Source organism: Melopsittacus undulatus, chromosome 5 (genome assembly GCF_012275295.1).
Source record: "Melopsittacus undulatus isolate bMelUnd1 chromosome 5, bMelUnd1.mat.Z, whole genome shotgun sequence".
NCBI classification, from domain to species: domain Eukaryota; kingdom Metazoa; phylum Chordata; class Aves; order Psittaciformes; family Psittaculidae; genus Melopsittacus; species Melopsittacus undulatus.
Window position 1 is genome coordinate 6,187,638 of NC_047531.1, and position 27,313 is coordinate 6,214,950.

General features: G+C 48.6%; 1 protein-coding gene across 4 annotated transcripts in view; it reads right to left on the reverse strand.

The window, feature by feature from the left end:
- Positions 1 to 27,313, reverse strand: part of NRF1 (nuclear respiratory factor 1) — a 67,549-nt gene that overhangs the window by 38,968 nt on the left and 1,268 nt on the right. For 2 of the 4 annotated variants that reach the window (XM_034063095.1, XM_034063091.1), the window contains exons 2-5: positions 10,345 to 10,576; positions 7,829 to 7,943; positions 5,354 to 5,480; positions 4,640 to 4,780 (exon numbers count right to left, since the gene is read on the reverse strand). In XM_034063095.1, coding sequence (XP_033918986.1) covers positions 4,640 to 4,780; positions 5,354 to 5,480; positions 7,829 to 7,943; positions 10,345 to 10,567 — 606 coding nt within the window. In that variant the 5' untranslated portion in view covers positions 10,568 to 10,576. Of the gene's footprint in view, positions 1 to 4,639; positions 4,781 to 5,353; positions 5,481 to 7,828; positions 7,944 to 10,344; positions 10,577 to 10,698; positions 10,823 to 27,313 lie in introns of those variants that run through there. The other 2 variants (XM_034063094.1, XM_034063093.1) reach the window with 2 other exon arrangements.

Here is a 27,313-nt window from a genome sequence, read left to right on the forward strand (position 1 = left end):
ATGTTAAGTTGAAATGTTCCAATTAATGTTTAAATGCTCAGATTAAAAATCCAGGCTTCTGTTAAGGTGCCTGTCACCAGGAATTTCTTGCTATGATGGAACTCAGAGGTCTCACTGGTGGGATGAGAATGCTCTCCCCATCATAAATTCATTCCAGCAAAGAGAAGGTGCAGGATCAGCCTGAGTGTCTTTAACCAGAAGCAATGGCACCCAGCAGAATAGCTTATGCCTGGCCATAGGAATCAAACCTAATATTAATACCCTGGTCACCAGTGCAAAAGCAGGACGTGCTGTGGGGCTCCCCATAGATGTGTCTGCTCACAGCTTCACACTTCATGCCAATCCTTCTTCTCTTCCACTCCAAAACCATGATCAGGCTGTTAGAATGAGACTACCTGAAGCGTTTCCAAGGGGCATGCTTGGAACCAGGCTGTGGGATCACCACCTCCTGGTAGAGCCTGGAGATCTGAGCCTGGACATGACTGGTCTTGCTGGAAACAAGGCATGATGCAGACTGAGCTTAAATGCTGTAAGAGCAGGCAGCTGCCTGCATGAGAGTTCCAAGTACAGACTCATCCCTGCTTCCAGGACCTTGTAGGACTCACTGCCCTTTCCACTGCTGGAACAACCATCCAGTGCTGGAGCTCAGCTGTGTGGCAAACCTGCTTCCTAACTCTGGGTGCCTCCGCTGCAAAACAAGGATGCTCCCTCTGCCACATGCCAATGCCCTGCTGGGAGAGTGGAAACAGAGATTGCTCTCACAGCACACCTCTGATGCGGAGCAGAAGGGAAGCACCAGTAAGCTTCATGCCTGGGCAATGGGTCCAGCACTGCAGGGTCATCCCTGCCCTACCACAGAGAGAATCTGAAAGCCACAGAGCAAGTTACCACCTTTCAGTGCTTGGCTTCTCCTAAATACAAACTGCCACGTACAGATGTCCTCATCTGCAGGTTTTGCAGTCCATATGCAAACAGACATCAAGATGAGTTCTGAGAGGCCTGGATAAACTTTGTTGGCCTGTATAAGCAGACTGCAAGTAATAGGGGCATATTAAGCCTATAAAACATCAGATTAAAGCAACAATCACCTGTTCAGAACACAAATCCTAGTGAATTTGAATCCAGAGAGTGACCTCAGTGAAGCATTAATCTCAGCATTACCCAGACTTTCTCCTTAGTCATAATAGTGAGCAGCTCAGAACAAGTTCAGGGGCAAACTCAGCTCTGACACAGGATGTCAATGTGGCCAAAGCCCATAAAGCAACAAGATTTCTCTGCAGGGTAAAACCCCATTGCAACACATCAGTTTTGGTGCACAACCGGGATGGGTGATTCTCTCCACTCACAATATAGAAGCATCTTTGCTCCAGCTACCAAAGGCTTTATTTCCCTCAAGACCCCCAGGGAAGCAGAGCAATTAGGAGGAGAGTTATTTTCCTCTCCTCACTGAGGAGGTAACACCTCTACCACCTGCAGCTCCTGAAAGCAGAGGCCTCACGTTTCCACTCCCTGTGACACAGCTCCTGATTGTGCTGCCCGCTTTATACCTATACACATTTCAGTTTTCCATTGGGATCATGGGTTGAAAAGGCTCCTTTCTTGTTACAAAAGACAAAGGAACTATCGTGGCAGCTCTGGGAATCAAGGTGCCTCCATAAACCTAATGGTACCTCTAGCAGTGCAACAGGTTGCAGTGATGTAAGAGTCAGAGTTCTCGTCCACTTGCTCAAATGAATGTATCTCAAACTGCAGCAGTGGCAAAAACCCCAGACACCATCATGTTCTCATCGTGTTCAGCACATCTGTGCTTTGCTCTGTTCAAAGATTCTCCCCAAGTCTGGCAAAACTAAGCAGCTGGATGCTTTCAGCAGCAAAATCATCTCCAAGCACAACATGCAGCATCTTGCTCCGTGATGTAATCCACACAGGAGTCTGCAGTGCTGAACATTAGCTCTATTGCTGTGTCCTCAAGTGGCCTCAAAACCCATTAAAGACATTTATAAAGCAGTATCCTTCTATGATGAGTGGGGAAACTGAGGCACTGGGTGCCCACAACACATGTGCACCCCACAGTGGCTGGGCTGAGGCAGTGATGGCTAGCCAAATGGGACACGAAGAGCATGGGCCCTGTCCACAGCTCAAGAGAAACCTTAACAAAGACACCTGGAGTTACCACGGTGTAGTATAAAGGTGAGGGCTACTCCTAACAAGATACTTGGGTTGTCATAATGCAGCATGGGATGACTTGAAATAAGAGGCTCTACATTGCTGTTGCCTCAGCAGTTTGCATGCTTGCTGACCAGAGGGCCTGTAGAGCATGGAGAAGACATTCCTCATTTAACTGAGGCACAAGAAGGCTGAGAACCCAGGGGTGCTGTGTGTAAGGAGGGGAAAAAAAGCCCTGCCAGCAGCTTGTGCCTTGGACTGGGGAGATGCTTCACATGTGGAAAGGCAGAGCAGTCAAACCCCAAGGGCAACTTGGCTTGGCCACATCTCTGTGCAAGGCTTCCTGAAGACCAAGGCCATGTTATGCTGGCAGGAAAATATCTCAGGGACTCTTCATCAGGGCCTGTAGCAACAGGACAAGGGGTGATGGGTTGAGACTGAAACAGGGAAGGTTTAGATTGGATATAAGGAAGAAATTCTTTACTGTAAGGGTGGTGAGGCACTGGAATGGGTTGCCCAGGGAGGCTGTGAATGCTCCATCCCTGGCAGTGTTCAAGGCCAGGTTGTACAGAGCCTTGGATGATATGGTTTAGTGTGAGGTGTCCCTGCCCATGGCAGGGGATTGGAACTAGATGATCTTAAGGTCATTTCCAACCCAAACCATTCTGTGCTTCTATCTCCAGCCTTATTTTTAGCTTAACATGAAAAGTATCAGTATTTTACCCACAGAATTCTATGGATATTAGTATTTTATCCATAACAGAAGCAGAAAACACTTCAGCAACCTTTGATGTTAAAATAGTTAATATCCAAGTCTACCACAAAAACCAAACACCATGCATTACAAATCCAGCTGAAGGCTCCTGTGAAGTGAGAGCTTGTCACTTTTATTGCTGCTTTCATGGCATGTGCAACATGAGCAGCCAAACACTTGATAGATCTTTTTATTGGCCCTTTTATACGTGCACACATTCTGTATGGGGCAAACCAGAGAAGTTTCTCAGCTGTGTTCCTGGATTGCAACCACCCCACATCCTGCTCTGATTCCTCCACACTCATTTCTCTCTCATTTCCAGCACCCCACCAGCACCAGCTCATTGTCTTTGTGCCTTCTCCTGAGTCCACAGGCTATGGGTATGGGAACCTCCAGCTTCACTACTCACATCACATTTGCCTTCAGCATATCTCCACATAGATGTCTCCTTCTCCTTGCTTTAAGCCCTAAGCACTTCTCCTGCTGTTACTGAGCTTAATTACTACAATGATAAGGCTATAAAGAAGTCAGATAAACACAAGCATGCTGTTTGCCAACACAAATGAACTCAGATACATTCCTGTGATCTTTTGAGGCTCTGATTTTACTTTCAAACTACAATGTTTCTAGTTTTTACTTTCCCATTTCCATAGGAAACTGTTAATGACACAAACCAAAACCTGCCTGTGAACAGCTCTTGCAGATACCACCTTTAGCATTGGCTTAAAAATCCAGCAATTGTGTTTTGCCTCATGCTGCCATGGATTAGGAACACGTTCTGTTACGAGTCAAGGCACAGTAGATTTCTTTGTGTAGTTTTATTAGAAGTGTGAGCTTGTCTGATTCCAACTCAATGGAAAAGATGTTGTGACCAGAACGTGATCTTCTGCAGAGCACAGAGGAAATCTGCACATCTTTGCTCTACTACAACACCTCTCTGTACATTGCCCAAAGCCTCTGACCTTTCCATCTTGCTACTCCCTCTAAAGAAATTGGCTTTCAGTGTTTAAAATGTGTTGTGGCGCATCAGACTGAACGTACCCAGAGTCTCCTGCAAAGCACATCTGCCTCCATTCAGCTCCTGCAGCCCAGGGGAAGGAGAATTCCCTACAGACAATCCCTCCCACACCAAGAAGGCATCCCTAGGGGGGGCCCTCCACTTTCTCCTAGCTATAAGGAGGTCAGCAAAGAGCTGAACATGAAGAGAAAGAGAATCTCCCACATGCTTAGAACCAATAATTCCCTGTCTTCATCAGAAGTATCTCACACGAGGTCTGATCTGGAGTTAAACCATTGGCAAGCTCCCCTCTGTCCCAATCCACAGCAGAAAACAAAGCAGAGAATGAGCTCGAGCACACAAAAAAGGTCCAAGGAGCATAAGCCAAAACAGTTCTCCACCAGCAACCTTCCTGACCTCAGAGCCTAAAAATCACTGTGAAGTGCCAAATATCTTGCTTGGTCATAGCTTATGGGAGGTGACAAAGAGGGAATCTCCCAGCAGCCTGATCTGCTTCCCAGCATTTCTACTGTTTCTACTGAAAATAAGTACCAATAACAAAGCTTCCCATCTAACTACTATCTGAGCTGTTACATTCCCATGGGGAAGAGGAGCTCAAATGCATCCCCTGGAGATGCAGACAGAAGCTCCACTGCAAAATAACAGGATGTGGCTGCAAGATGCCAAATCTCTCTCTGGTTCTGCCGTGCTTGGCTGCTTACCTGGGTCATCTTGTCCACTGAGACAGGAATGCCATCGATGGTGAGGGGTGGCAGCTCGGAGTTAACCTCCTGAGGCGCAGGAGCGTGTTCCGCTAGCGCAGACTCCAGGTCTTCCAGGATCATGCTCTTGTACTTGCGTACCTGTAGGGAATCATTAAGCTCAGGTAAACAAGGTAGAGAGCACCAGGAGAGGTGAGGGTGAGGATGCAGGGCCAGCCACCTTCCCCAAGGTGCTGTGGGACAGAAGGAGCAAACAAGAAGCTGGCAAGAAAAACATACCCACTGGCCCTGAGGACTCAGCTGTATTAAAGAGCTGCTGATGAAACATGGAGTAACACTGGCAAGTGAAAGCATTTAAAGGATTCAAAGTTCTGAAGCAAAAGTTATCATGGTCAGGATCTCCTCCATTTACTGTCCGGTTTGCAACAAGGTGCAAGCACTGCCAGCTGAGCTGAGCTCAAACACATCATCACTATGGGCTCCTGACTTTAAATCCAGGATATTCAGCCTTTGTGAGCTGAGCTGAGCAACCACTGACGCAGAGAAGTCAGGACCTCAGTGCTACTCTCATGTCCTTACAATCTGAACTCTTGTTTCCAGGGTTTGAAACACAACTTTCAGATCACTACCAGCCTCACAAAGCTGCCTGGAGCAGAATGAAACCTGCAGAGAAGGTGAACGACTTCTTACACAGCTTTTCCTAGAGACACCTACCACGTTCTCCAAGGGTGCAGCACCGAATACTTTAAAGACAGGGTTGGGTTTGGAAGGCGAGATGCAGAGAACGATGGCCTGCTGCCCCACTCTGGTGGTGTACTCATCCAGCGTGGCTCGGAGCTTCCTGAAACACAGTGAAACCAGCTGAAAGCCCTGCAGAAACACAACCCTTCACATTGTAAATTCCCTTTCTTAATGCTGCCCATTCAGAAACCAGGTGAGAAGGGGAGCCCCAGATGGTCAGACCAGCCCCATATCCTGCTTATTCCTCCACTCCCGCAGGCCTGCTGTGTTCCCTGCAGTTACCAGCAGCTCGAATATCACTTATTCTCCTTTCTTTCCTTTTTCCATTGATGTAAAAAGGAAAATGGAATCAGCAGAGCAGCAAAGCCAGGACAGCAAGAGTCTGCATATCCCCTCTGTCACCAAAGGGTATCATGCAAAACTTGGAAGGTAAAGAACTTAATGATTCAACAAAAGAGGACTGCAAATAGAGGTTATTTCACATCCAGCCTTGTAACAGAGCACTGCAATTCTGTAGTACTAAAGTCCTGCTCGAACCAGGACTGTCAGAATTCAACCTACAAGTACAGGACAGCTGAGAAGCAGAAACATTACAACAGCTCAGCACAGAAAACCCAGGTATTGAGACAGGAGCCATATCAGCATGTCCCTTTGGAACGATCTCTCTGTAGGAAGAAAATGCTCCATCATACACTTTCTGCCTCGTATTCCCTTTAAAGCAATGGAAGAGAATGTGTCAGAAATACTGGCAGAAACTCAAGAGAGAAGCAGAGATTATCAACAGGTAACCTCAGCACTCCATGGTGACAGTGCAGTGTCGGCCCTGGGACTTCAGAACCTGCTGCTTACAGCAAACCTGTTGCCAAGAAGCACCAACATCCGCTGCAGAGATCCCAACACCAGCAGCTGTAACTTCCCACTTGATTCAGTGGTGTAAAAATCAAGCAAAAATGTGCTAAACTGATCAGAGTGTAAAAAATCCCCATGCATTCTGTCACTATCTGAAATGCAGTCAAGTGAAGCAGTTGCATGAAGGGAGGAGAAAGAATTCCTTCACAGAGGAGTTTCTTTAAAACAATATTGTTCATCATTCAAGAGAGAAAAGAATTTGCTCTTCAGAGAGGCTGCAATGAACAGAGCTCATTCAGCAAAGCTGGGAGAAGGAAGGAAAAGCAGAATAGAGCCATAAAAGAAAGGGAATCCATTCCCAGGAAATATTTAACACTAACACTGTTCTATCTGGCTCCTGTTTGATCTGGTGCAGAGGGTGCTGTGGGACTCAGCAGAGGAGTAAGCAGAATAAGGAAACCAACTTAATTTCTCACCTAGAATTACACTAGGAGAGAGGGAAATCAGGCAAACTCTGTCCAGCACTACTCCAGTGCATTAAGTGTACACACAAGGGGAAGTCAGCAAGAAACAGTGTCAAATACCCCTGCCTCCCCTGACATAACCCAGTTACATCCAAATCAGTTTAGAAGGCAAAAACTCCTTTGTTCCAAATCCTAGTAAATAATATCAACTGCTGTTTGCAAGTGTTTCCTGATGGGTTTGCAGATGATGTCTCCAGGCTTGCGAGAAGCCTGTGCAGTCAATTCAGCACCAGCGCTCCTTGGTGGCCATCAGGCGGGCAGACAGCCTCAGAGCACCTGTAATGCAGCACCTGAAGGGCTGTGGAGGTTTGGTGTCTGCAGAGCAGGTTGCTAAAGCCAAAGGAAGTGTTTCAGCTCTGGCATGCATCTCCCCTTTGTTATTCTCCCCAGAACTGTGAACTAAAGGCTGGGTAAGACTTCAGTCTTAAGGGGAGACCTTAGAGCAGCTCCAGTGCCTAAAGGAACCTGGAGAGAGGCTCTGGACAAGGGGACAGGACAAGGGGAATGGCTTTAACCTGTCAGAGGGGAGATAGAGATGAGCTCTTAGGCAGAAGCTCTTCCCTGTGAGGGTGCTGAGGTGCAGTGTTCAAGGCCAGGCTGGAAGGGCTTGGAGCAACCTACCCTAGTGGAAGGTGTCCTTGCTCATGGCAGGGCTGGAACTGGATGGGCTTTAGGATCCCTTTCAACCCAAACCATTCCATGATTCATTAGGTAGATAAGACCTTTGTGCCATTGCAGAGCTGGGATATGGCTGTAGCTCCAGATTCTCAGGCCAGCTGCTGTTAAATCCACTGTGAACATCTTACAAGGCAATGTTACAATGACAGATTCACCTTGTGACAACTGGGGTAAAACCAGAATGCTGGATCCCACCAGAATGCTCATGACAGCCCTAGTGATCCAAATACCACACTGAAGATGAGCAGAGCTGCAACTTAACTGATCTCTTCAACACAGCTTTTGGGTTGCAGAAGAGATGCCACCAAAACAACCCCAAGCTGGGCAACTTCTGGACAGCACCAGAGACAGACCAGGGATGCAGACCGAGGTGTCAGAGGGCAGGAGGAGCTCTTACCGTAGCAGACGTGTTTGCTGCCTCTTGCGGATGGATGGGTTGGACTCAAATACGTGTGGTCGCTTCCGTTTTTTCCCTGTTGCCACAGCAGCGGCTGCTGCCATCCCCACAGGGCCTGGAAACCAAAACACAGAGGGTCAATCAGCACACTGGGCTCAGGAACTGGCCAGAAGGGACACTGCCATTGCTCCCCATGCAGGATGGGTCCCAAAGGATCAGCGTCAAGGGCCTCCCCGTCAGACCAGGGTGATGTGAATTCCCTGCTGAATCCCTCCTCTCCAGCAGTATCAGAGATGTGTATCAAAAGGCTCCATTCCCAAGACTGGCAAATCCCAGCTCAGTCCCCAGTGAGAGCCACATATGTCAGTCCAAAGTTTTCCTTATAATCACACAATTCTGTATTTTAACTTCCAAAGAGACTGTAAAACTCTCAAGTACACCAAGACTTCAAATAACTGGCTGTAATTGAGGAGATTCCAGTAGCAAGGGAGAAGAGACCAGATACAACACCGTGAATCCTCCTGGACACAACTCCAGCATCAGGAGTCCAAAGCTTTCCCTAGGAATTAAGTGCCAGTTCTAATAGGAAAGTATTGGTAATCCAGAGCATCCAGCAGCATCCTACAACAGGCCCCTGAAGAACAGTGGGGACTACAGCAGGACAGTGCTATTGCTTTTGTGATCAAACTCTGGACACAGACTCTATGGAAGGGGAAGTTTCCTTAAGTTAATTGGAAGTAAATCAAGTAACATGGAATGGGTTGTGCTTCTATCTGTGATGTCCAGAAATGAGTGCAGGGTCAGAGTCAAAAAGCCCCGGGGTCTACTGCAGGCTCAAGGATGTGTCTGTGACTTGTGAGCAGACCTCAGTCACTCTTTGCATGGTTCCTCCATGTATCAGAGGTGAAAGATCACACCAGGCATCATAAAAGCACTATGTGTTTAACAAAGATGCAGCTACTGGATCAGGAAGTCCTCAGCTAATGATGGGAGATGATAATGAAAGTAGTGTCTGATGATCCAAGTAACCAGCTGCTCTGGGAGACAGTTCATGGATAGAGCTCTGGGTGACACTGCAGAGCCAGGTTTTATTACTAACAAACTACCTGAGCACCACCATGGCCAGAACTGCTCCAGACTGCTCCAAGGATCCTGTGCTTGGGAAAAACAGGATAAAATCACTGTCATTTGGGGGACTGGAAGAACAGCTGCTCTGGAGAAGCAAGGAAAGGCCACACTGGGTTCTTGGGCAAGCTTTGGGCTGGATGTGTCAGTGCCTGCCGTAGAGAAGTGGGGCTGCTCCTGTTTTGGGCTGCCAGCCTCTGGCCAGTGGCTGGATGGGTGCTGGACACCCCCTGCATATGGAGCCACCAGATGTGGCTCCTGCAAACACCACCCAAGCCTGAAAAGCTTGTGTGCTAGAAGGGAAAAGAATCCTCCAGGAGCTGAGGTTTGACAATTCCTAAGCAAAGGGATGCTCAGTGGGGTGGTGGAACTCTGCAGGTTCAGTCAAGCACATCAAGAGCTCTGCTCAGCAGATAAAGTCTGATACAGAGCCAGGTCAGACCCTGAGTGCTTTAAGCACTGCATTTCTCTCCTAATGAGGTCTATCTGGTAGAAGACAAATGAGGAGGCCATTTGGCTTCGCTGAAAGGAATTTGTGGTTCTGAAATGCTTTCCCAGTCAAGATATGCTGGGGACACTTTGTAGCATCTCCTTGGGAGAGACCTTGCATGTGAATGTCATCTCCTTGGCTAAGCAAGATAGTGCAGCACTCCTCGGTTATTTTTGCTGCTGTTTATACAGGCATGAAATAAGCTTGCTCTTTGACATACATTTTAGCTTCATCATTTGAGGCAGCACTTACCAAGGACCTTCCTTATTGCACAAACCAGTCTCTTATGCCTCTTCTTACACACAGATAAAGTGATGCAACATCGAAGCAGCTGGCAGACCTTGTGAAGAAGGTCCATAAGCAAGGGCAATAAGAAGATATTCAGAGCATTCCATGGGTGCAAGATGACCACCCACCTACAAGTGATGCTTGCAGCCTCTGCATGGATGCGAGGATGATCAGGGGCTGGAGCCTGACAGGCTGAAAACATTGGGGCTGTTGAGCCTGGAGAAGAGAAGCTGCTTGGAGACCTCAGAGCAGCTTCTAGTGTCTGAAGGGGGCTATAAGGATGCTGGAGAGGGACTCTTCATCAGGGACTGTAGTGATAGGACAAGGGGTGATGGGTTCAAACTGAAACAGGGGAAGTTCACGTTGGAGATAAGGCAGAAGCTCTTCCCTGTGAGGGTGCTGAGGCGCTGGCACAGGGTGCCCAGAGAAGCTGTGGCTGCCCCATCCCTGGCAGTGTTCAAGGTTGGACACAGGGGCTTGGAGCAGCTGTTCCAGTGGAAGGTGTCCCTGCCTGTGGCAGGGGTTGGAACTGGAGGAGCTTTAAGGTCCTTTCCAACCCAAACCAGTCTGAGATTCTATGAATGCCATGCTAAGTGAACAATAGCGACTGTACCTGCTGCAGCCAGGTGGGCAGTGACTTCATCAGTAGCTGTGGAGTTGAGGATGTCAGAGTCATCATAGGACGTGTCCTCTGGTGAAGATGGTGAGTCCTCATCCGCACTGAGCATGGTGTGCTCTGTGTAGGTGGCCACATGGACCTGCTGCACTTGTTGGGCCACCGCATGGGCCTCGATGGTGGCCATGTGCTCCGTTTGGGTCACCTCGTGTTCATCCATCAATGACTACTGTCAGAGGAGACAAAAGAAATCACAGGAAGGGGTTACTGACATCGAGGTAAGGGTGGGCAGCCAAAGGTTTCTTAGCCAGCTGGGTGAGCAGGATGTGACCAAGAGGGAACAGAGATTACCTTCCCAAGTGACAGTGGTCTTTGACAGGGAAATAACAGCTACACCATGAAGCAGAAGAGGAGCTTGAAGTATATGGGTCTGAAAATTCCATACCTCCAAACAACACGGCACAGCACCCAGTCAGTCATCTCTGCTGGAATGGGTTCTGTAGCCCTGAGATGTGCCACTCACCCACTACATGTTCAGAGGTCTGATCAAAGCTGGAACTTCTTTCTGCCACTTCAGCTTTCAGGGCAGATGTGAGGTGTCCTGACCCGTGGCAGGGGGTTGGAACTGGATAATCCTAAGGTCCTTTCCAACCAAAACCATCCTGTGATTCTAAGATGCTCAAGGGCGTTACACAGTCCCTGTCCTTCAACCTCAGTAGCTCAGAACATAACCAAGGATCCCAGAACAGAAGTTTAGTGGCAGCAAGTTGCATTCTGGAGGCCATTTTTGTTATATTACTTATTTAGAGTCTGGAAGGAGGCAAAATCATTACAACCCAAGCACAAATATTAGATAAAGCACATTTATTTAATGCACCTATGGTAAACCACTGAGCAAAGCAGCAGCTTACACACTGAGGAGGGCACTGGCCCACATGGCATGAACACAGATCTGGGCAGAAGGAACAAGATAGCAGATACATGGATATTTTCAGTGTGTGGAAAAGGGACGGCACATCCTGAAGATACTTTTAAACGACAGTAGAAGAATGAGGGCACCAGCCGATCCTCAAAACCCCCCAGGACAAACAGCAGAAGGAAAGAGGTGATCACCTGTAGAAAACAGTAGCATATACCCAGCAAATCCTGATCCTGTAAATGTGGTCATTGAAACTAAGCTCATGATGACACCCTCTTCATGGAAACCTGTTCAGTTTGTCAGGAGGAAAGAGCTAGGAGCACGGATACAGCCACAGAGTGGTCTCAGATACATGGCTGGGTAACTGCTCTATGGAGTCAGGCAGGCCAAGTCATTAGCCTGGAGAAGAGAAGGCTCCTGAAGGGGAGACCCCAGAGCAGCTCCAGTGCCTAAAGGGGCTGCAGGAAAGCTGGAGAGGGGCTTGGGACAAGGGCCTGTAGGGACAGGCCAAGGGGAATGGCTTGAACCTGCCCAAGAGAGGGGAGACTGAGCTGAGCTCTGAGGCAGAAGCTGTTCCCTGTGAGGGTGCTGAGGCGCTGGCACAGGGTGCCCAGAGAAGCTGTGGCTGCCCCATCCCTGGCAGTGCTCAAGGCCAGGTTGGACACAGGGGCTTGGAGCAGCTGCTCCAGTGGAAGGTGTCCCTGCCCATAACAGGGATTGGAGCTGGAGGAGCTTTAAGGTCCCTTCCAATACAAACCAGTTTGGGATTCTATGATCTCACTGTCGCCCCAGCAGCAAAGCACCTGTTACACATCCAAAGGGTCCACACTTGGATTTGAACAGGGATCCAGGCACAAGGGATGAAAGGAAAGTTGTTCGGGGTTAATTTCAGAGATGCCCATTCATCATCCCAGAAAAAAAAGAAGTTTATTCCTGTTCTCCTTCAGACACCAGAACATTTTCAGGTGTAAGGAAGCCCTACAGGTAAGATGATGCCTGCAAAGACATTCCCTGGTAGCTGCAGCTCAGCCCAGCAGCCCTCGATGACAGCCAGAAGGATTTTAAAGCCATTTAAACTGCTTAAAAACTTGTGAGGATGAAGTCCTCTCATCACCAATTGCAGTTGCCTCATGCCCACGTCAGGGGTTCCTTTGATGTCCTGTCAACCCTAGTCAATGGCTGTTGACACCATCGCTGGAAGAACACCAGACGCAGGAGGAACAAAGCTAAAGCAGCAGCAGCCAAACCATTCAAACCAGCAGAAAACAGAAACCGAACAGAAAAGCCATAAATTCTACACTAAATTTAAACCCACGTGGATTGAAATGAACTTTTTGTCTGCTCAGTGTAATCTGTGGTGTGAATGTAAAGAGATACAGCTCAACCCATACAAAACCACTGTAGAAACTGTCCTCTGTCATCGCCTTCTGGTTTAATGGTGCTCATGGGTGCTTTAAACTGAGCCAAAACGATGAGGTTCATCAGCATGACTGGAAAAGCTCTTGCACAAACAGGGCTTGGGCTTATTTTTAACCTTTAGACCACTGAAGTGGTTTTAGTTCAGTTGCTGTGGAAGACAAGACACTGCCCTAAGACAGGCTTAACTCAGAGACCAGCAGTGCTCTGCTGGCATTGGAAATCACTCATCCAACATAACGCCCAGTTCACCCCAAACCCTGCTCAGATGAACAATGCATGAAGGAATCACTGGGTCCCACTTCCTCAGCAGTTTAAATGATGCAAATATGAGTTATCTGAATGAAGGCAGAAGGAGAAGGGCTGAGATGCAGAATGGTTTGACAGAGACCTGCTCCGTGCTCTCCCATGCACACACAGAGCTCATTCCAGCCACGTGTGCTCAGATCCTTCCTGGGAGAGACCTGAGGGAATGCAGGGGCATGGGTTTTAAACTAAAAGAGGGGAGATTTAGATCAGACATAAGGAAGAAACACTTTATGGTTGGGATGCTGAGGCACTGGCACAGGGTGCCCAGAGAAGCTGTGGCTGCCCCATCCCTGGCAGTGCTCAAGGCCAGGTTGGACACAGGGGCTTGGAGCAGCTGCTCCAGTGGAAGGTGTCCCTGCCTGTGGCAGGGGTTGGAACTGGATGATCTTAAGGTCCCTTCCAACCCAAACCATCCTGGGATTCTATGATTCTACTATTCCGAAAGGTGGTGCTAACCGGTAACAGCCTCGTCAGCATCCAAAGACCAAATACAAAGTTCTCCTGGCCAAGTTTTGCAACCAAACCTTCCTTCTTCTTGTGCATTTCAGACCTGACATGAGGAGCAAACCTCTCCTCCGTAAGCCAACGCCACACAGCCCAAGAAGTCACAGTGAAAAGTGAGTTGTCCTTCTTGTACATACAGAGCTTTGCGTGTTCTTTGTAAATAACCCTGGTTGTCCAAATTCAGGCTTCATATTTTGATACCAGGAGTGACCACTGTAAGCAGAACACACGGGAAGAGCTCACCTGTATCCTGTAACAGCATCCACATAAAGATGAGGATGACATCTGGATAACATACAAGAACTAGCTAAGCACCAATAGCAGACAGAGGCCAACTCACACAGCCTGCTCAGTGTGCTATGGCACAGCTTCTCCCATTCTTTCATTGGGGAAGAATGAAATCCCATCCCAGGCAGCTGCAGGAACTATCCAACGTGTGATGAACATGCTGAGCTCATGCAGCAGCTCTCCCTTCTAGAGTGGATTATAAATGACAAAGGAGGGGACTACCAGATACACACAGCTCCTCAGAATGCACCTTATAAGTGGTCAATGCCAGCAGTTAGGTTAATAGACACGTTAACCTCTCCAGCTGAGGGTACTGTCCCCAGCCTCCTTTCAGGCTGGTTAGGTCACCAACCTTCTCTTCCCAGGGATGAGGCTCAGGAGGAAGGCTGCATGACATGACCCACCTCCTGCCCTCTGGAGAACTGCCTTGGAACTGATGGAAGGATGTTGAATTTAGATGGTACAGGAGCAAACCAGAGGCTATGGGAAGCCACAATGACTACTGAGAAAGAGGTGAGAAGCTTCCATCAGCTCATGTCTCTGGGAAAGGGCAGCCAGCCTTCCTCAAGCTTCTCCTCATCCTCCTCCTTCCACCTAAACATCACTGGGATCAGTACCTAAACATACAAAGGCACATGCAGAGCTCCAGGCTGGTATCCACAGAGACCCAGCTCTCCACAGCCTGTTAGCTAGTGATGGACCCACCAAAACACAAAGAGCAGGGCACTGATGAAGCCTCATGGCCTTCAAACACTCCCTTGGAGAGTTTATATCAGTGTTTTCTCCAACACAGTATATATTCAGCACACTGTAAAGCAAGAAGAAAGGAAGAAACAAACCAATGTGTGCTTGCTCAGTTGGCCCAGGGAATATCAGCTCTTCCTGGGGTTTCTTTATTTTTTCCTGTTTCTTTTTAATTTGCCTTGCTTTTTAAATTAAATAAGTTAGAGAAGGCAAATTCTCAACATCCACTCTCCAGAATAATCCCTCTGGCTCATTTCCTAATTTGCTTCAAAGGAATGGAAACACGATTTTTCCTTTTCCAACCCATTTTCTGTTTGATCCTTCCACTGTAGACAGCACCAATTCCTTATGCTCCACACAGGAACTCAGCACGTAGCACTTTGTCTGGCACTAGACAGCAGTTTTGTCACCTGTGTAAAACAGAATCCCAGCCTGATTTGGGTTGGAAGGGACCTTAAAGCTCCTCCAGCCCCAACCTCTGCCACAGGCAGGGACACCTTCCACTGGAGCAGCTGCTCCAAGCCCCTGTGTCCAACCTGGCCTTGAACACTGCCAGGGATGGGGCAGCCACAGCTTCTCTGGGCACCCTGTGCCAGCGCCTCAGCACCCTCACTGTAAGGAATTTCTTCCTTATATCCAACCTAAATCTCCCCTGTTTAAGTTTGAATGGAGTTAAAAGGGAAGCAGAAATAACCTGTTCATCATTCAAGCTGATCACCTTCCTCATGGCTTTAACATCAATGAAACCCTGCTCCGTGTTCAACGAGCTGAGTGCTCTCCAGAAAACAAGCAACACCTCCTCCCTTCCCTCCCCTCTTCTTGTGAAGCTGACAAGCATCTGGAATTTAATGTGCCCTTAATGGATTCAAGCCTCTGCTGTAAATAAGTCCTTTGCTTTGCATTAAACCACCGGCATCACACTGGCACTTTTGTTCTTGTGGCCAGCTAATCAACGGGGCTCCTGTGATCCGGGTGTGTTAATCCTCAGGCAGCAGTTCTGTGGGCTGCAGGGTGGCTGCTGCCATCAGTCACCACCTCCTAAGCCCTTGCTTGCAGCTCTCCAGTGGTGTTCAGGCACACAGAGCAGCATCTCTGCTGGGAAAGGGGTCTCTTAAGCCAGTTTTGAGCTGCTCAGTTTGCTTTTCCCCCTTCCCTAGCTTGGAGGTTGCTCTCTAAACTGCTTCCCTAGTGATGCTTCGAGGAGGGAGGGGTGATGCTCAGCACTGCTATGTGTTTGTCTCCATCCTTCGGCCATCAGAGCTTCAGGCACAGGTCACGAAGATGATGGTGGTGATACACAGGGCTTCCCACATGCAAAACAGGTCCCTTCTCACTCCCCAGAGCCTGCTGTGGTGGGCAGGGGAGACCACACCACCCCGGTTCGTTTGAAGAACAACCGTTTGCAGCTGCAGCAGCTCCTCTGCTGCCACAACAACCATAGGCACTGGTGTCATCTGAGAGGGAGGGACCTGAAATACCTTTGATGGTCTGAGCCAATGGGATGTGAAGGAGGCTTTTCAGTTAACCAGATTTCATACTTCATGTATTCAGTCAGATTCAACAGCACTTCTATGCTCTTAGAACATAAGAATGGGTTATCTTAAATGCTGTTTCAAACTTCTGGCTCGAGCTGAACTCCAAATTCCCTACAAAGACAGCCTGGAATAATTCATAAGTGAAAAGTGATCCAGCAAGGAAGAAATCATTTGCCATTTACTAATAAAATCAAACCATGTTTGACTGTAATTACACCTCTGAAATTGTCTGGAACTGCTTTGTGCTATTCTGGCACCAAGCCCTCTGAAGCAAGTACACACATCCTGATGCAGCTGGTTTCTGATCAGCACATTTCAATGGTTACACTCATGGCTCCATGAGGAGTAAAACCTCATTCAGAAACACCAGCAACACAAACAAAGGGATCACACACCATGATCTTCACAAGGAGCCATGGCTAAAATCACTGGTGTTCATCAGACATCATCGGTCTGGAGACAGTTGTGTCTACTCTCTGGTTACAACAGCCAGAAATGGTCCAGTTTGCATAGAATCCCAGACTGGTTTGGGTTGGAAGGGACCTTAAAGCTCCTCCAGCTCCAACCCCTGCCACGGGCAGGGACACCTTCCACTGGAGCAGCTGCTCCAAGCCCCTGTGTCCAACCTGGCCTTGAGCACTGCCAGGGATGGGGCAGCCACAGCTTCTGGGGCAAGTTCCTGCCATGGTCTGAGTTAGAGGAGCTGCAAACCTGCAGCTGAGGGAAAGATTAGAGGCCAGGCTCTAACAGAGGAGACACATCCAGTCCTGGCCTGGTGCTGCCCTGGCTGTTTCAGCTCCATGTGGCCCAATGCTGGCTGGTGCCTGGAAGCCACAACTCATGCAAAGACATCCATCTCCCAGCCAGGCCTTACTCGCATGGGCATCAAGCTCACTCACAGCATTTCCTGATGATGCTGGTTAAGAAACCACTTCCAGGGGAAGTGGGAGATGGGAGAGGGCTACACCAGCCAATTACAACTGCACTGGCTTCTCTCAGAGCAGCTTACAACCAACAGCACGCAGAAAGGCCACATCTCCCATCACTCGCCTGCACTATGGACCAACAACCAAGATCCAGACCTTCTCCTGGTGGGGATGCTCAGGTCCTCCCTAGCAGATCGTTTCAGACTCCTGAGAGTAGGGATTTAGCTCTTTCCATGCACTGGCATCTCTCACTGATTAAATAGTATCTGTTAATTCACCTTCAGGATAAATTTGATGCTGTTGTTGTATCAGATTGTGCTCAGAGGGAATTACCACTGCAGGTTTGATAAGGAAACAATGCTATTCACCAGGGACAGGCTTGATTAAGATCTTAATTATTACCACAACTCATTTAAAATGCACATTTAACCCCCAAATCCTATTTTCCCATGGGTGCAGAAGAAGTCTTCCCTTGCTCATAGGGAGAATTCACCGGTCTACACCTCAGTGCAATGAACCCCAGCTTGTTTGTAGTGAAGCATCCATCATTCTGGAAGCTGTGCAGGGCTTTAGATGGGACTGACTTCCCAGGACTTGAGACAGTGCCTCCCGTCAGCAGCAGCAACTGCTACCCTGCTCAAAGGCAAGATAAGACATGTCAGTTTACACCTCTCCTATCAAGACTGAAGCCAACATCTTACTTCATGCTGGTGCACAACAGCACGGGGACATTGTTGCTTGTCAGCATGGATGCAGGAACTCAAGCATAAAGAGGAACTACACAAAGTAGCTCTGGTTCCACAGCGTCCTCCTGTGGCATAATATAAGGCTCCTTTTAATTAGGATGGGATGAGAATTCCCTGTGCTACCAGTGTCAGCATGAAAGGACCTAAACTACAGCTGATTCTAGAAAGCAACACAAAACTCCTTCTATTAATGTGCTCTTTTATCAGCAGCTCACACAAAAGAGCAACCACATCACACTGCAGGGAAAACTCCATGCACAGAAAGGCTAGAAAGGAAACAAATGGGATTTTACACATATTTATTAGGCACAAAGCCTCCTGTTTGCTGCTGAGAGCCACTGTTTGGCGATGGGGCAGGACATTCGTTTCACCACCTATGATGCAATGTACAACGGGTCCTGTTTGCACTTCACTTATTTAGCAGCAGAGGCTGGCAGGAAGCTCTGGGCTCAACATGAGGATGAGGTGGTTTCTACTTGAAGCCTCTTCTCAGGCTTTGGCACGATGGGGAGGGAGCGTGGAAAGGGCTTCACTGCAGTGCTCTACCCTGCTCCTCTTCAGTACTCAAGCAGAGCAGTGGTAGACGACAGGGAATGCACAGCATGGACAAGCAGGAGCACTCCATGGTTTAGACTCCATATTTTCAAGTTTTAAGCAGTTTATGTAGGTTAAAAAGATAAAGTTCTACAGTGGAATCAATCCTCCCCATGAAGACACCAAGCAAACGGTTAGCACACATTTAGCATCCAGAACAGGAGCACAGCACCACATCTCGATCCATGTGCAAGTGAGTGTAATCCAAAACTAAGTGAAACTACACCATAAAGTTGTAAAGCAGGAGTGGAATTCTCATTTAGCATTCCCGTGCTTCCCCTCAGGCCCTGCTGGTTTCATGTTAAGCACTTGGGGTGCAATACTCACAGGGGATGCTCCCTCATCAGTATCCACATCTGGGCCAGAACCTTCTTCCCTAAATCTTTTGGAGGATGTGTAGCGTGAAATGAGGCTAGGAGAGATAATGGAATAAACATGAGCTTCCAGAGGGGGACTGAGATGAGCTCTTAGAATCATAGAATCATAGAATAGTTAGGATTGGAAAGAACCTCAAGATCATCTAGTTCCATGGGCCATGGCAGGGACACCTCACACTAGACCATGCCACCCAAGACTTCATCCAACCTGGTCTTGAACACTGCCAGGGATGGAGCATTCACAACCTCCCTGGGCAACCCATTCCAGTGCCTCACCACCCTAACAGGAAAGAATTTCTTCCTTATATCAAGTCTAAACCTCTGCTGTTTAAGTTTCAACCCATTACCCCTTGTCCTATCACTACAGTCCCTAATGAATAGTCCCTCCCCAGCATCCCTGTAGGCCCCCATAGGCAGAAGCTGTTCCCTGTGAGGGTGCTGAGGTGCTGGCACAGGGTGCCCAGAGAAGCTGTGGCTGCCCCATCCCTGGCAGTGCTCAAGGCCAGGTTGGACACAGGGGCTTAGAGCAGCTGCTCCAGTGGAAGGGGTCCCTGCCTGTGGCAGGGGTTGGAGCTGGAGGAGCTTTGAGGTCCCTTCCAGTACAAACCATTCCATGCATTCATGTATCAGCTGCTGAGATATGATTCTATAAATGACATTCTCCAAGGTAATACTTTGTCAACTTACACATTATTTCGTTTTTACCTAGAGAACCCCACACAAATCCCAGGTTTGAATTATGTTATCTGACCTGCAGAGCCCAGAGTCATTTTAACAGTGTGAGGGAGCTGGTCACCTCCAGCTGATTCAGCTTCCTAAATTACCAACCCAAATGGTCTTTTAAGGAGTACAAACTCAATAAGCACAACCACCCAGAGAGCTGCTATTTGCCATCGCTGCCAGCATTCCTGGTACCGCACAAAGGCACAGCCTTCACTCCAATGGGATTACTGCCTAAAAGACAGAGTGTGGCCCTGGCTGGCTGCATGAAGGTGCAAATGTTCCCAAGTTTAATCCTCTTTTATCAAGGGGGAGGATTAGTGGTTCTGCTGGACTGCCATAAAAGCATAAAGGAAGTGTGTTTTAGCAAAGAGCATGGTGATGGCTAGACCAAGACCTAGAGGTGTGAGGTATCACGTTAACCATAGCAGACCTTGTACCTGCTGGATGTTGTCTTCAGCCCTGGATGGGTGGACTTGGTCCTTACATACTAATTCAATAGGATCAGCATATGGTATAGACAGATGATTCAGCCCTGACCACATTTAATTCACTAACTCACAGCCCAAAATGGCAAACGTGGCCCACCTCTAGATGATAGTTAATGATGCAGCCTTCAAGATGACACAATCTTAGAATCACAGGTTGGGTTGGAAGGGTCCTTAAAGCTCCTCCAGCTCCAATCCCTGCCACAGGCAGGGACCCCTTCCACTGGAGCAGCTGCTCCAAGCCCCTGTGTCCAACCTGGCCTTGAACACTGCCAGGGATGGGGCAGCCACAGCTTCTCTGGGCACCCTGTGCCAGCGCCTCAGCACCCTCACAGGGAACAGCTTCTGCCTAAGAGCTCAGCTCAGTCTCCCCTCTCTTGGGCAGGTTCAAGCCATTCCCCTTGGCCTGTCCCTACAGGCCCTTGTCCCAAGCCCCTCTCCAGCTTTCCTGCAGCCCCTTTAGGCACTGGAGCTGCTCTGGGGTCTCCCCTTCAGGAGCCTTCTCTTGTCCAGGCTGCCCCAGCCCAGCTCTCTCAGCCTGTAAGGAAAACACCCTACGACAGCATTTGGTTTCAAGGTCTTATTCTATGTAAGTTTGGATTTGTTTGGGTTTTTCCTCCAGCTGTTTAGGAGGAGGGGATGTGCATTCACAGCCTGCAGACAGCTCCTGACTTCAGCTACCAGATCTGCACTCACATGGGGCACAATGTGGGGATTCTCCTGCATCCACATGAAGCACGAGCATCTGGGGTGCCCCTGTAGGCACTTGGGGTGACAGAGAGCCTAGGTTCAGTATAAGTGGGATACCCCCTCCCTTTAGCGCCTGCAATTGGGAAAAAGGAAAGGCCAGGCTCCCTTGCAAAGGTTTGCTGTGGCTGAAGAACACATCTGCTCCCTGCCCTGCAAAACACTGCAGTGAGGAGCCAAAACTCCCCAGCAAAACTGGGAACTAATGGGCAAGGAGTTCCCAAACTGGAAACAAGGAGCAACAGACGAGAAGGGGAAGTGTCACCTCTAAAGAAGCACCAGGTATGAGAGAAGATCCAGGATGTGTTATGTTTGCTGCTGCTGCATATTGAGCAGGATTGAGATTTGTGCTTTCTGGGAGGAATAAAATGTGCTTCTAGAGCCCAAACTGATCAAAGAGATTTGTCTGTGAGTTACTGAAGTCTTCAGTACCTGAATGCTGGATTCAAACACTGCTTCAAGCATTTCTTCCCTGTAGTATTGACAAAGTGCCTCTTAAAGAGGTCACTGTGCTCTCCAAGCATCCAGCTTACTCCTGAGCTGTCTTCCAAAGGCAAAACTGAACACTCAGGACCCAAGTTATCTGTTACAAGATGAAGCAGGATTATGACAATCACACACAGATGAGAACACCTGCTTATACTGTCCTTCCTAAGCACAGTTATTTCATAGAATCCCAGCCTGGTTTTGGTTGAAGGGACCTTAAAGCCCATTCAGTTCCAACCCCTGCCACAGGCAGGGACCCCTTCCACTGGAGCAGCTGCTCCAAGCCCCTGTGTCCAACCTGGCCTTGAACACTGCCAGGGATGGGGCAGCCACAGCTTCTCTGGGCACCCTGTGCCAGCGCCTCAGCACCCTCACAGGGAACAGCTTCTGCCTAAGAGCTCAGCTCAGTCTCCCCTCTCTTGGGCAGGTTCAAGCCATTCCCCTTGGCCTGTCCCTACAGGCCCTGATGAAGATCAGGGTTTGAGAAGGGGCACAGGTCAGTTTAGCTTCCAAGATCACTGCTCCACCAGAATCCCATGCACGTGGAGAACATCCAAGATAGAGCCATCATGATCTCATCCTGGCCCATCTTAAGTTAGCCCTCATGTGGGGTTTTCCTGCTTTGAATACACAGCACAGTATGCAAATCCGGTGGGAATTCAAAGCTTTTCCTGTAGCTCACAACCATGCATCTGATACACTGAAACTGGGACATGAATTTTTATTTGCTGCTACATCTTGTACTTCAGATGTCTTTCACATTTCTTCACCACCTCCTCCATCTACATATGCTCTGCATTACCAGGGTTTGGGGATTACAACTATCACAGGAAAACACACCTTTCGTCTCGAGCAAGAGACCAAATTTTACTGATTTACCTGCAAATCACCATTAAAACTCACGATGCAGGAGAAGGAAGCCTGAAAAAGAATACAACTTGCAACCCAAAGCAACGAAGAGCTTCTTACGGAGGAAAAGGAGCAGCACTCACTGAAGCCCCTTCTAATGCTGAGGGACCTGGGGGGTTCAGATGGAGAAGAGAAGGCTCAGGGGGCACCTGATGGCTCCCTACAAGTGCCTGCCAGGAGGATGGAGCCAGGAGGGGCTGGGCTCTGCTCCCAAGGAACAAGGGATGGGACAAGAGGAAACGGCCTCAAGCTGCACCAGGGCAGGTTTAGATGGAGCTGAGGAACAATTCCTGCCCCACAGGGTGCTCAGGCATTGGAACAGGCTGCCCAGGGCAGGGCTGCAGGCACCGGCCCTGCAAGTGTTCACACAGCGTGGAGACGAGGCCTCAGTGCCATGGGTTAGGGGTGGCCTTGGCAGGGCTGGGAATGGTTGGACTGGATGAGCTTAAAGGGCTTTTCCAGCCTGGTTGATTCCCTGATTCTCCCTCTAAAGGGAAACCAGGAGTTAAAAGGATTTTCTTTGTGCCCAAGATAGTGGCTGCAGAAGCAGCAGGAGACTCTAATAGCAGACACCAAAAATAAACTTATGGGAAAAGAATTAACTTCCACACTATTTCTCTATAGAGGATGCCACAATATAAATAAAGCAGAGACTCTGGGGTGTGGTCTTGGGAGTATTTTTTGACCCAGGAAGTTTTCCAAGCCTGGAAGTCTTATCTGTTTGATTACTTTAAGTGGATGGTTGTGTCATAAACAGGAGGAGGGGCTTGGTTTCTTTAGGACTGCATGTCATGATCACACTGGTTACAGGCAGGAGGCATGTTCTGTCAAGTGAAAATAGACTTTCGTGTTATTTCTGCTTATGTATTTGAAGTCAGATGAATTTGGTTGGTTGACAGACTGGAGGGAAAAGATGGGATCCAGAGGGACCTGGACACACTGGAGAGGTGGCCAACGCCAACCTCACGGAGCTCAACACAGCAAACTGCAAGGTCCTGCCCTGGGGCAATCCCAGGCACAGCTACAGGTTGGGGGGACAAGTGATTCAGAGCAGCCTGAGGAGAAGGACTTAGGGGTACTGGTCGATAAAAAGCTCCCTATGACCTGGCTTCAGTGTGCACTTGAGCCCAGGACCTCCCCCTAAGCTGGGCTGCACCCCCCGAGCGTGAGCAGCAGCTCAGGGACGGGATCCTGCCCCTCTGTTCTGAGAAACCACTTGCAGCCCTGTGTGCACTGCTGGTGTCCTCAAGATAAGGAGGACATGGAGCTGTTGGAGCAAGTCCAGAGGAGGCCACAGGGATGATCAGGGGCTGGAGCACCTCCTGTATGGAGACAGGCTGAGAACATTGGGGCTATTGAGCCTGGAGAAGAGAAGCTGCTTGGAGACCTCAGAGCAGCTTCCAGTGTCTGAAGGGGGCTACAAGGATGCTGGAGAGGGGCTCTTCATCAGGGACTGGAGTGATAGGACAAGGGGTGATGGGTTCAAACTGAAACAGGGGAAGTTCAGGTTGGAGATAAGGCAGAAGCTGTTCCCTGTGAGGGTGCTGAGGCGCTGGCACAGGGTGCCCAGAGAAGCTGTGGCTGCCCCATCCCTGGCAGTGCTCAAGGCCAGGTTGGACACAGGGGCTTGGAGCAGCTGCTCCAGTGGAAGGGGTCCCTGCCTATGGCAGGGTTGGAGCTGGAGGAGCTTTAAGGTCCTTTCCAACCCAAACCAGTCTGGGATTCTATGATTCATTCTATGAATTTTGTAATGGGACCAACAAAGTTGAGTTACCTCCGACTCGTGCTCAGAGTGCAGCACCTGAGCAATCCATCTATTATTTATAGAGCCAGCACACAGAGCAAACAGCTCAAATAATTCACCCATCTGCCTCACACACAGCCCCAGAGAGGCAGAAACAACCTACAGCCAACAGAAACAATGTGTGTAAAGGAGCAGAGGCTCAGAGCTCAGCATCAAGGACAGATCACATCCCGTTCCGCACTGAGGGGCCACCTGCGTTCGTCCCTCAGCACAGAAATAGGCTCCCTTATCCACCGCAAGCAGCCTGTTCTCTAAGAAAGGATGATGAACAGCAAGGAGAGGAGACACTGGAATTCTCATCCTATGGAGTCAACCCTCAGACGGAACAAACCTTCCATCAGAAGCATCCTAAGAGTCCTTGTGCAGCTACATCCTTCTTCCAGGAGGAACAAAACCCATCACAGTATTTCATTGACATCAAAATGTCAACATGCATGGAGATGCCTATCACTCTCCTACGTGCTCCACCAAATATAGCCTCCACCTCCCCATTTCCTACTGTCAATAGAAGGAACTCCTCCCTGGAGCCTGGCAGGGAACTCATCTGCTACAAAACCAGTGTTAGACAGAAAAGTCCTTCCCATGAAGCTGAACACCTCAGGTGACCTCCAAAACCAAGTGGGTGCACAGCATTAGTCACTTGGGCATCCTCTCCCCACTCCTCTTAGTAACACTCCCAGTGAGAACACAAGGTCTGCTCCTAGTTATATACTGTACTACTCCCACAAGGATAGCGGGCTCTGAGGCTTCCCAACAAGTGGTGCTATCCCATAAGGATGTATGGCTCCATTCAAGACTCCCATGGAACTGTGCAACAGGAAACCGGTCCAACCCCACTAGTTTTTGGGACAAAGCAAAGGCAACAAGTCCAGAATTAGCAAGACACCATGAACACTGAAAACCACTGAATTGCTGCAGTGAACACTGATAGACCTGAATGCTCCACAAAGCAGGATGGGCCAGGTTTAGCTTGGACAGTTAAGAGGTTCCTGCTACCCATGGTACAAAGCCCTGACTCTTGACTTTAAAACCTTTCTCCACACTCCAGTGCTAAGGGCACAGCTTTTCCATTGGAAAGTAGTGAGAGTTCCTGGTGGAAGCTTAAGTTTCTGGTGGAAAAGAGAAGATGCCAGTAATGGTCAGCATTTTATGGTTTGCAATGCCTGAAAACCAGGGGGTTGCTGGGATCTATTTACCTGGCTTGGATTTGCATGCAAAACAAGCTGATGAAGAGGTTCACAACAGCTGACACACACATGCACTCATTAAAGCAAGTGAGAAACAGACTGGGGCAGGGGTGAGTGTCTGCAGGCATAGAATCATAGAATGGTTTGGGCTGGAAGGGACCTTAGGGCTCATCCAGTTCCAACCCCATGCCACAGAGGGCTTGGAGCAACCTGCACTAGTGGAAGGTGTCCCTGTCAATGGCAGGGTTGGAACTGGAGGAGCTTTAAGGCCCCTTCCAACACAGACCATCCTCTATGATTCATTGGAGGAGTTGTGTGACTCACAACCAGCATCTGTTCCAAGTGCCACCTCAGTGCACTTTCAAGTGCACCGTTTTCAACCTTTCTACTACAACAACTACTACAGAGGTAAAATCCCCACCACGCAGCACAAGTTATTCAAAAACACCAAGGGTTGTATTTTTAAAATGATTTTATTTAGTAACTCAAGCACTGGGTAATCAGCCATACAATGAACCTTTGCTGTATTTTTTCCTATGGATCTGCTTCAAGCAGCCTAAGATGGACCTACCAGAAGCAGCACAGAAAGTCCAAGGCTAAATGTTACAGTACAACTTGTACTGAAAGTCATCAACAGAAGCAGCACACGAAAGTCTCCTGGTAAAAGGGATTCAGGGGCACAGCAGTCACTGCACTCTGCTCCTTCCTAGAAGACACACTCCCAGATGAGAGTAAGGGGAAAGAATAGCAATTCCCAACACCTCAAAGAGCCTGAGAGGCTGCATGGAAATCTTCATTTGGCACATGAAGAGCAGGTACAAGCAGCAATGGAAACATTCCCAGAGCATGGAAATGGGAAGTCTGACATGATGTAGCCTAGAAGCAACATTTACTACAAAGGCAGCCCCCAGTGCTCCCAACCCCGGCTCCTGCAGTCATTTGGGGCTCTTTATTTTCACTTAGGAGGCTGAAATCTTCCAGGCTTGAGCTTGCCAGAAGTGAAACCTGATTTAAGATGATTCAGGCTCCTGAGTGACAGGAAAACTATGGAATTCCAACACCTGAAGAAGTCCTCACACCAAAATACCTGGATTCTGAAAGGTGACATCTCCGCAGCCAAGCAGCTGTGGGGGTTTTGATCCAGGGAATTTGACACAATTAATCCAAGTGCAGTATGACAGCATGTAAAGCCCCTGCATGGCCAGCCTTACTCAGAAGCAAAGTGGCCTTCACCCACTGCAGCTTAATCCTCTGTGAAGAAGTTGATGCCACACACTTTCCCAACAGAGCTATAGTGAAGGGCAACCACCAACTGACACAACACACACTAAAGGACTCTTGCTGTTAGAGACGGTGTTTTGCTGTGATGGTGTTTCTGCTCCTGGGGTCAGGGTATTTGTTGTTCTGGCTCAGCTGGGATGGCACAGTCCACATCCACAGCACAGACTTGTGTCAGGGTAACTTACACACTGTTACACAGAGCACTGCCCAGCCACGTTACCTCCAAAGGAGCACCCATGGATGATGTTAACACCACAAGGTAACAGAGTCCACAGAAAGGCTTTGATTGAACTGGAAGGCTCCATGCCAAAAATCATAGTGCCTACACACACCCTCCAACACGGGCTCTATCCAGGCTGCCAACCAACACCACTTTACAAGACCCGTGCTCCATTCCACCTACACAATGTGAACGTACACCAGGCCCCACACTTCGCAAGGCACAGATGCTACTACAGTACATGGAGTTGTAGGGACTGCACAAAACACGTACTGGACAAGGCAGAGCGTTCCCCATCTCACTCTGTGTGTAGGAGCCCCCACCTCATTGTAAAGCCTGTACATTAATGATGTGAGACTTCTGAAAAACATCTGTAATACAATAACATACAGTAAAGCCCAACTGCAGCACTCTATAAAAGAGTAAACACATGTAGAACATTACATAAGCATATGTGATTATTTAATTAAAGGCTACACTACGACACTTATCCATGATGGACAAGACCAAAACCCTGAAACAAGAGTTAACATAACCCTGACCTTTCCAAAGTTAGCACCCTCATACTTTCTTTCACCTTCAATATACAAAAACGGTTGCTCCCCAGTTTTATCATGATCAGGAAAATATAACATTAAAAATAAGCAGTTTCTCATATATTTCCTCAATATTAGGCCATTAAAAGTTCAATGTAACAGGTTTTAAAGATAAGCAACTGTGATGCAGATGAACCAGAAGATGAGGCGATGCCACTGAAGGATGAACT